Source organism: Nothobranchius furzeri, chromosome 18 (assembly GCF_043380555.1).
Source record: "Nothobranchius furzeri strain GRZ-AD chromosome 18, NfurGRZ-RIMD1, whole genome shotgun sequence".
Taxonomy (NCBI): domain Eukaryota; kingdom Metazoa; phylum Chordata; class Actinopteri; order Cyprinodontiformes; family Nothobranchiidae; genus Nothobranchius; species Nothobranchius furzeri.
The window spans coordinates 8,134,509-8,145,055 of record NC_091758.1 but is presented as its reverse complement, the minus strand read 5'-3'; the positions used below and the strand labels follow the sequence as shown (position 1 = coordinate 8,145,055).

The following is a 10,547-nucleotide window of genomic DNA, read 5'->3' as shown; positions in this document are numbered from 1 at the left end:
CTCTGGAGGTTTCTTCCTGTTAAAATGGAGTTTTCCTCTCCACTGTCGCTGCATGCTTGCTTAGTATGAGGATTGCTGTAAAGAGTCTGACACTAGTCAGTGACTTGATGAAACCTGCTGGGTTCCTTATATAGGAAACTTGTTACTGATTGGCTTAATGAACTGACCTGAATTGGAATGTTTACTGTGCGAAGGTCCTTGAGACGACTCTGGTCTGATTTGGCGCTTTAGAAATAAACTGAATTGACTGGAAGTTTGCCATCATGACACCTCTGAGGTGGCTGAATTGTTTTGTAACTCATCCGCATAGATGCTTGAAATCTTAAATAATTAGGGGCGTGCCCTTTTGTTTGACAGGAAGCAGATGAGCCGTCAGTGCTAACGCTAGCAGCTCTGCTCCTGCTTTCTCCATGGAAGCCCTCAGCCTGGGCCTCACATTTACAGCTAACAGTTTGCTTCAGGTAGCTCAGCAAGTTTGCAGCTACATCTGACCCCACCCTCACAGCTAGATTTTTGTATTTTCCAGATGTGATGAGATGTGTGACGCTTTCATGATGGCGATGGTGGAAACTGCCATTGGGCTTAAATTAAGCCCTTCAGAAATCTCAGGGTGATGGTGCAGAGAGCTGGCCATTACTAGTGTGGACCCAAGTTTTTTCTCAGGATACTCAGGCCTAGTCCACACGTACCCGGATAAATACGTTGTTAAAGACATGCCAGACCCGTAGGCGGCAGTACTTCCCCCGTTCTTAACCTCGTCCTTCGTCTGTGGTCTTCCGCAAGGAGCAGTAATTCCGCTTGCAAAAACAAACAAGCAAAAAGCGCTTGGACAATTGATAAAGCGAGCGCAGCTCTGAGGGCATCCATGCTGTCGGCTAGTGTAAACACAGGTCACACACGTGATGTCAGCATATTTTGTCGCGGAAAGTGACGTTGCGGACCTTAAAGCTCCGGTTTTGTCTGTCCACACGCAGACACCCAAAACGGAGAAAACGCAGATCTTCACTTTGGCCGGAGTTTTTAAAAAGATCTGTTTTCGTGTGAAAAAACTCCGTTTTCGTGTGGATGACAGGCCAAAACGTAGAAAAATATCTACGTTTTGGCAGATCCCCGGCTACGTGTGGACAGGGCCTGAGTTTTAGAAAACTCAGCTACTGTTCATGTGTACTCAGCCTTAGACTGGCCATCAGCATCTTTGTTTAATTACGTGGACATTTTACCCACCTCCTGGTGAATCAGGGTGAAGGATTCACACACACACACACACACACACACACACACACACACACACACACACACACACACACACACACACACACACACACACACACACACACACACACACACACACACACACACAGAGCTGTAACATTTAATTAGAGCCTGCCCTGTATAATAAAGTAACAAGGCCATCACAGGCATATCACACAGGCGTTTATAAATAACATGTATTCCACATTTATGTAGTTTCACATTTTCATCTTTCTACAAACCCTGTTACAGTCTGTTTCTCTGTGACCCGTACACACACAAATACACGTAAGGGCCCGTGTGGGTTCAGGAATCTGGAAGTCAAACACACAACCTCATGACTGGACATCATCTTTACACGGTTGATCACAAACTCGTTTCATTTGTTTTATGGTTCAGATCATACAGATGAAAATACGTTGGTCTCAAACTCTGAAAGTTACAGTTAAAAACATGTTTGTTCATTGTTTGTTGTTACATGTTGGTAAACAGTCGGCGTCGCAGTAATCATGTCTGCTCTAACCCTAAGGCAGCTCAAATCACATCCTGGTTATAATACTGTCTTTATCGCTGCAACACCAATGAAGCTACTTCATTTACATGCCCTTCTTTTTTCTTAATGTCAGGTAGACAACTCACTGACATGTTTATTACAGTTGAAGTGGTCTGCAGTAGGAATGAATGCCTCGTAAGTCATTCTCTGGGAAAGCAACCAGTTCCAGGAACTGATAGCTAGATCAGAGGAGAGCACCAGACGAGGATTTGGTGTCTGATATCCTGATGTTTGGACATCTTGCTAACAGCAAAATGCCTCTACCGCGTACTGTTTGCTCGACAACGTTGAGGTTTTATCTCCATAAATAACACAAGCCTGGAGGACTTGCGCTGTGTGGTGAAGTTGCTAATGCTAACGGTTAGCTTCTACTAGCCAGGACGTTCTCTGCTGTTTCCTGGACGCTAAACCAACAACAGCCTTCCCCGTTGTGAGTCCAGATGGGTGAGTCCATGAATGTTAGTGACAGGGTGACGTAGATCTGTCAGGCTAATGCAGGAGATAGTTTCAGAGTTAATCAGAAATAAAAAGTAAAATATTGTTTCGTGGTGAAGTAACCACTGAAAGCACAGACACTTCATGGTGTTTTCTCACAAAACCTCTCATAAAAACTGGAAGTCACCTTTCTGTCTTCTTCTACGTGAGGAGAAAGTCCATCACTTCATCAGTAACAGGCTCTGCTGGTACCAGAGGTGTAACAGCTTGATCACGACAACTAACTCTGCCGAGGAAACATGGTGGTTTTAAAATGAGCAATTAGCTTTAAACATGTCTGCATTTGACGATTTTAGCGACTTCAGCTCTTTGATCATTAAATAAAAATATTGTTTAGATTTGCAGGTCCTTCTCTTTCAGGAGAGCCGTGAATTAAGAGTCTGAAGCTGTTTAGATCTGGTGTGTGCCTCTGCTTCTTTACAAGTACTGCTCCATCTGCTGGGAATCGTTTAAATATAATTGTTTTATAATAAACTAGTTTCATTTCACAAACTTGACAAAATATAAACAGTTAATTTAATTACTATTAGGCTACCTGAGTTAACTGGTAGTTAGACAATCTGAGGTGTTAGTTTACCAGCCCTTTTAAAATGTTTTTGTGGCTCATTTAGAAGACCTGGATCTGTTGTGTTTGGGTTGTTTCTAATGTTCCTGACAGATGCTGAACGTTGGCGATGTACTTGTAGTGATTCACTTCTTTCTATTTGTAGTTTTTACTGTGTGATTTTAGTCTATATAAAAGAATATTTCTTTATCTTTTTTTTAAACCCAAACAATGAAACCATCCTGATATTCCTAAATGAAAACACCGAATTCCTCTTTTTAGTTTTGCTAAAACAAGATTTTTTGTTGTTGTTTTTTACCCAAGCTGTATCAAGATGCTTAAGGAGGAGTGTAGCTCCTAGCAGACAAACTTGATTTGGCAAAACATTTAGTGGATTTCCTTTATAAGGTAAATCGTGAGTTTTAAAATAAATAAAATCTGTATGACTTTAAAACCAGTGTTTTATTTTATTATTTTCCCTTGTGACATCTAATTATTTTCAGGCCTTAAATTGTTTTACTGACTTTCTAAATCACTGGTGAGAGCACATGTTATGTACCAACCCCATTAAAGTAGGGGGATGATTGTTTTGATATCAAACAAGGCTTAAAGTCATGCTATTTAAAAATGATAAAATAGCTACAACTACACTTACTTTCAAATACACAAATATTTTATAAACATGAAAACAAGTCATCTTTTACCTCCTGATAACAACAAATGTAATGGTGGTGAATGAACTCACAACTTTATCCACAGAAGCTTCACCCTTTTCAGAGCAACTGGGGCTTACTGGTCTCGAGCTGACAGACATGTGTGGTCAGTTAGAAGTCAACAATAAAACCAACATTTATGTAGTTAGAACCAGAAGAAACCCGATACAGGAAGAAAAGAACAGACATAAAACTTCACTCTGGTGTTATGAGGTGACCAGGCACAGATCAGTACACGTTTTCAAGAGTAGCAAACAAATAAATGAGGCATATCTTTTAAAATGATTGTTATTGTTGCTTTAGACAACAAAAACAACTTTTGGTCATTTCACCTTTTGCTCTTTTTAAAAATGCCGTTACAGACCTCCACCTGTCCTCAGAGTTCACTGACCCTCTCACTGAGGGTCTGCAGCTCCTCCTCCTTTTCTCTGTAATGTTCTACCCCTTTTTCCACATTGGTGCAGGAGCCATTGATAAGATTTGTAGGGTAGCTGAGGCCACTGAGCTGGGCATGGTGAAGCCAACGCAGGTCATCACTCTCGTGGGTGATGTAGCGCTCGTTCATTCGAGTCTCCAGGTTTCTCAGATCAAGCCACATCTGGTAGTCCTGGAGGAGAAAACAAACAGACTAAGCCTTAAACATTTGTGGATCCCTTGGCAAATGTAAAAAGCAAGCATCAGGCAACTAAATCAGACCTATCATGAGAATTTGGTCAAATTGGGCACATTTCTATATCTCTTCCTATTCAAGTCCTTTGAGAAAAATAACTAGTAAATTCCAAGTGTAACATCACATGGATATAGAGACCCAAATGTATCATCAAGTCAGGTCAAGACCTCCTTTTGTATTTTGGGAAATGCAGTTTCCCACCGACCACCAGCAATCATGATACTGAATAAGTGAGAGACATAACACTGATGCCAAGGGAGATATTGGGGAATTGCGACATTCCGATGAGAAACAAGCTACTGGACTAAGACATGCATGAACAAGGGCAGAGAGCCCTACTAAATGACCTTCTATCATCTCAATCAGCTGAGTGTGCAGGATGAGGCTAGATGCTAAGATCAATAACTGGAGACCACATCCACCAAGAGCTGAAACTGAAATTTACTGGAGAAGCATATGAGAGAAGGAATTATCACACAACCCCAGTGTCTCATGGCATAAAGATCTAAGAGCTGATTACAATGATCTCCCAAAGTAAGAACCAGTGGCAGACAGTCCTGACATGGTCCACATGTTGCCTGAAGAAACCGATTCCCGTCCATGACTGCTTCGCATCCCAGATGAACTTGCTGATAATGAATGAGACCACCAAGAGTGGGTGAGCCAGTGTTGGACTGTCTTGATCATGAAAAGACCCCCGAAGCAACATTGCTAAATGACTGATCAGCCCCCTGACTCCATACAACATGGAAGATATTGCTAGGCATCATAGCTGCAAAGTTGAATGGGCATACAGATAAATACCCAACAGAGACACAGAACGGAGCAGGAGGACAACTCCAAGCCACCCTAGCACCAGTTTTTGGTCAATGGGGCAGAAGTTAGCAAAGTAAATGTCCTTGTTTATTTACCGCTAAGACATTCAAATATCGTTCAGACTGTTAAACGGAGGTCAAATTGTGTCCACGAAAGGCTAAATGATCTTCGCTGAAGGTGTTGATTTACCTGAAGGCAACACTGCAGACAGTTGTGAGCCCATTGGAAAATGGCAATCAAGAAGAGGCTGACAGGAAGTCACACACAACCACGTACCTCCATTGAGTATGGCAGGTCCTGAAGAGACATCTTAAGAACAGAGCCCCGCCTCCCTTTGCTTCTGGGATGTGTCCAAGTTGCAACGCTTAGAGGCCGGTGAAAGCACACCCATCCTCTGGCGGCTAACTGCTACATAAATGGATGTTACGTAACGCTTACGCATCTGGTGGAAAGGCCTGGTAAAGCTGCTGAAATCACTTCATGTGAGAAGGATTTTATGTTGGGTAAAGACCGTACCACAAATATAATCTCATAAAATGTCATAAAGCGTCAAGGCAGATCAAGTTAGCAGCTGATTTTCAGAACTGCTACCAATGACTAGAGAAGGCTGTGGACTCATTTAGTACAATTGCACTGTTCATGGCAGCAAAAGAGCATGCCATCAACACAAGAGGAACAGAGGCTGGGGTCCACAACACCATGCAGGACCTAAGATCAAGGCAATGCAGTGACGTCCCTGAGAAAGTCTTGCACATGACAGCAGCAACTAAAAGCAAGCAGGCAAAGTTGTTTGGGAACATCTGTACTTGAGATTCTATAGTCTAAAGCCCTTTTCAGATAGACATTCTGGAACATTTGTGGACAATTCAATCCGGTTTTTAACCGGAACTGTGTTTTCAGACAAACCACTTTTGTACCGGAACTTGTCCTTTCGGCTGCGTTCACACAGCAGGGAAAAGTTCCAGGGAATCGGACTCATGTTAAGAAGAAGAAGAAGAAGAAAATATAATTTCTATAGCGCCTCTCAAGATAAAAATCACGAGGCGCTTAAACGTAATAAGAGACCTGGATGATGAAGCTCAATGGTTAAAAGAATCACTGAAGCGGTGTGAAGCGCTCCGTCGCGTGTCTAGGCGGTACCGTAGGAGGCAAGCTGCCGTGGTTCGCCGCATGCTACAGGAGCAGGCTATCTAGGTGCGCACAGCGTCCCCCGGTCCCCTCCTCCTCCCCCTCCCTCTTGTCCTGAACTTTACCTCACCAGTCTGAAGCAGCCACCCTGTCCGTAACAACCGGACCTGTTACTAGGGACTTCATCCGGATAAATTCCAGAACACGTTATCTGGATGTTTGTATTTAGACACAAAGGTCTTACGGACAGAGTCAGGAACATTTCCGTTTTTCATTGCCTGTCTGAAGGGGGCTCAAGAAAGCTCTAAGGACCATGCACCACTGGATGCAGAGGCTATGATAACTTCCAGGGAGGGAGAGAGAGAGAGAGAGTCCATATATGAGTGAGGGAGAGAGAGAGACTGTAGGTGAGTGAGGGAGAGAGAGAGAGTCCATATGTGGGTGAGTGAGAGAGAAAGAGAGAGAGAGAGAGAGAGAGAGAGAGAGTCCATAGATGAGCGAGGGAGAGACTGTAGGTGAGTGAGTGAGGGAGAGAGAGAGAGAGAGAGAGAGAGAGAGAGAGAGAGAGAGAGAGAGAGAGAGAGAGAGTCCATAGGTGAGTGAGGGAGCGGGAGAATTGTCCCCCATGGGAGCAGGTACCGGCTGGTTTCTAAAGCTTGCTTTATGCTTCATCAGGGCGAGTGAGGAGTCCAACACTTTGGCTGACTTGAAAGTTCAACTTCTCTTTAAAAACTGGTCTGAATGTTTCTGACGACATGTTAACTCAAACAAGCTAACGTGTCAGAGCATCTCTCACAAAGCTGACCAGCATAAACTAGGCTTTAGAGCGGTTCTAGTGAGGGTTAAGTTAGTGCAGCCAACCCTGGTTGTGCAGGAAAACAACGTTTTGTTATTTAATACGTCTGAAAGCTCCTCCTTGTATTGTTGGAGTAGAACAAGAACATGTTTTTATAAAGCACCTCTCTAGAGAAAAATCACAAGCTGCTTCACAAACACATAAAAAAAGATATAAATACAATAATGGGAAAAATATGAATAGCTTTAACTGTTTTTATTGTATGACTAGATGGTAAAAATTAATGTGAGTACTAGATTAGAATCTAGATCACTTAATAAACAGGATGGCTTGGCAGGCTAGTGTTGGACCTTTGAAGAAAATTGTGAATTGAACTGAAATCATAATTTCTGCTAGAAAAAGCACAACTCAATATTTTCTTAAAATCGCTCAGCCCTGGCTGGTGAGTCTTCACATTTTATGTTTGAACTACTGACTGATCTATAGCTTACCTGTAACCAGGGGTGACTGAGGGTCTTATCGACACTATACCTCTTTCTCATCTTAACTTGGAGGAGGTTATTGATCAGGTCGATTGCTGCAAGAAAGAAAACAAAAACATTGTCGAATAAGAAAACACAGAATGGAAGATTTCAAAGGGATTGTCTTGTGTGTATATTGTCTGTGTAGCTACATATTTTACACCTGGAGCCTCATTTGTATAACTTTGCGTAAAATCCTTACTAAAACTTTACTTAAGCTTGGTAAAAAATTGTTACGCAAACTAATTTTCAAACATATAAAACTCTGCTTACAAACGGCATGTTCTACTTTTTAAATCCAACCGATCCTAGAAATGTGCTAAGGTGTTTCTGGATCACATCCCGCCTCCTTCACACCTCATTTCTACCATAAATGGTCAATGCAAACATTGTCATGAATATTGTGCATGTAAATAAACCTGCTTATTACCACGTCACAGGTAACCATGACAACCGAGATGGAAATCCACGCTCTGGGGCACAGAAAACTGTTTTGTTGCTTTTGAGCTGCACCGCGCTGCCACAGCGGCAGAAAAAACAAAAATTAATAAGAATAAAGTAAAAACACAGAAAGAAATGGTCACATGGAGCCTAAGATGCCAGCTGTGTCTTCCCAGTCCCTCCATGCCTCTTCCCTTTTGCCCTGTGTCCTTGGGTTTCTGTCCAAGTAAGCAAGTAAGTAAGTAAGTAAGTAAGTAAGTAAGAAAGAAAGAAATAAAGAAAGAAAGAAAGAAGAAAGAAAGAATGAAAGAAAGAAAGAAAGAAAGAAAGAAAGAAAGAAAGAAATCAGTGGTTCTATTTCGTCTAGTCTTAGCCCTTAAGCTAGCTGCTATTGGAAGGATGATCTCCGCATCAGCCAATCATGAAGAGCTTAAATGTACGCCCACCAATAGTGGGCCCCCTCGTGGTATATAACCGCCGTGACCCCACTGCTCACCTCCTTTTTCTCTTCATGCCAAGCTTGAGAGCTTTATTAAAGAGCAAATATTATCCCAAAAGAGCAAATTTATCCGAAGACGACTTACCAGCCATGTCCAGCGACGCCAGACCCTGCCCGACCTGCCAGACGGGCTCCATTTCCAGCGGCGACCTGCACGCTAAGTGTGAGGTCTGTCTCGGGGCTCACCACGCTGGCCTGGCCTTGACCCCGCAGGCCTCGTGCCCGTTCTGTGCCGCTCTGCCCGTGGCGGAGAAGAGTCGCCGGGTCGAGTACTTCACTCCCGCCGCCGACGAAGAATTTCCGGTGGCTGACTCCTACCCGCTGGACAAGGCTTTGGTTTTCTTCGACGCCGGTCAGGAGCCGGCTGGCTTCAACCGGCTGGATGACGTCACCGACAGCGAAAACTACGATGAGGCGGCATCCCTCCTAGACATAACGGAGGTCGACGAGCTTCGCTCAGCAGGTCCTTCTGCCCCAGTGGCTTCTCGCTCCTCCCTGCCAGCAGTAAGAGCACTGCTCCAGGAGCTTCCCGCCATCATTTCTGCGGCAGCAGCCCGCAAGGGGCTAGCTGTGCCAGAACCGGCCCTGCCTGAAGCGGATGATTTGGCGGGAATTTTCGGGGCAACTCAGACACGCTGTCCAGACCCTGTCTGGCCGCGCTTCCCCGCTGCTATGAGCTGCTGGTCTGCCGCCTTCTCCGAGCCTGCCAAGCTCAAGGCGCCAGTCTCCACGTATGCGCCCATCACCAAGGTCGAGGGGTTTTCCGACCAAGGCTGGCCGTCCGTTCCTCCACTAGAGCCGGATTTGGCCTCGCTGTTCGGCGCCAAGAACCACCTCGCTGGCCCGCGAGCTGTTCCCGCTTCAAAACATGACCAGCTGCTGACGCGGCTCACCGACCGCGCACATCAGTGTGCCTTTCAGACCGGCGTTGCAGGGAATAACATCGCCCTTCTTGCCTTCGGCGTCTCCAAGATGATGGAGGAGCTGGAAGCTCCCGAGGAGTCGAAAGCCGTCATAACGAAGACTGCTGATGCTATCCTCAATCTGTGTGCTGCTGTGCTCACCGGTTCTGCTCGCATCGCTGCCTGGCAGACCCTCATCCAGCGAGCGATCTGGCTGAAGGCCCTGCCCTCCATTCCGGAACATCTGCAAAGGGAGATGCTGGACGGCCCCATCACCACCGATGTTCTGTTTAGTCCCCATCTTAGGGGCGTCATTGAGAGGGCTCAGAAGACGGCCGAACTATCGGCTACGGTGCGAGACCTGGTCCACCCTCGGTCAGCCTCGCACTCCGGCCGTTCAGCCAGAGGATGGGACGAACGGCGCGGAAGCTTCAGACGTCCAGCTGCACCGCCCGCTCCACGGAGCCGGCCTCCCGCTTCGGCTCCACATCAGCGGGACCAGCGAGATGGCGGACAACGGTTCCGGCGGGGCCAGCAGACGCCGTCTTGGCAGTCCCAGGTGCAGGAGCATCGCCGAAAGCAGCCATGGAAGTGACTCTTTGGGGGGAATGTGTGTGTTACTGATTGTTCTGATGTTGTTGGTTTTGAAATAAAACCCAAAAAACGTCACTCAAAGAGCACAATCCTACAGTCCTCCGCAGAATCCTCTGCCGAGTTTTCACACATGTTCCCCACACCAAGCACTGCTGCACGCACACATGTTCCTGCAGGTAGTCATAATACACGGCCAGCCGTAAGGGTGCGCTCCATTTGCGCTCTGGCCCCAGCATCCGGCCAGGCCCAACTCTTCCCACTCTCCCCACGCCGTTGGGTGGGGCGGGATGTCATGTCGCTGTCTCGACCATGCGCGGCGGCACAGTGCGCGGCTCCATCCGCTAGCACTCTGTCGCCCCAGTGCACAGGCCCGGCTCCCACTCGTCCTTCACTCTCGGACTCCACGCTCTGCGGTGTGGACCAGCCTGTTCCAGCTGTTTCGCACTCGCCCTTTCGAGCGCAGCCCTCCATGGGTCGCCCCCAGTTCTCTGGTACGGGCGACGGCGGTAAGGGCACATGCACAACCCTCAGACGTTGTTCACGTGACCGCGCACACGCGTCCACTGTCGGAACGCGCGCACGAGTGGCGCAGCCTTTGCATCATGAGCAAATGGATTTCGGACA

General features: G+C 46.1%; 1 protein-coding gene across 1 annotated transcript in view; it reads right to left on the bottom strand.

The window, feature by feature from the left end:
- Window positions 1-1,442: 1,442 nt before the first annotated feature.
- prkd1 (protein kinase D1) overlaps window positions 1,443-10,547 on the bottom strand; it is a 130,574-nt gene continuing 121,469 nt past the window's right edge. Inside the window, exons 20-21 of the mRNA XM_054742038.2 lie at window positions 7,458-7,543; window positions 1,443-4,163 (exon numbers count right to left, since the gene is read on the bottom strand). Coding sequence (XP_054598013.2) covers window positions 3,933-4,163; window positions 7,458-7,543 — 317 coding nt within the window. The 3' untranslated portion in view covers window positions 1,443-3,932. The remainder of the gene's footprint in view (window positions 4,164-7,457; window positions 7,544-10,547) is intronic.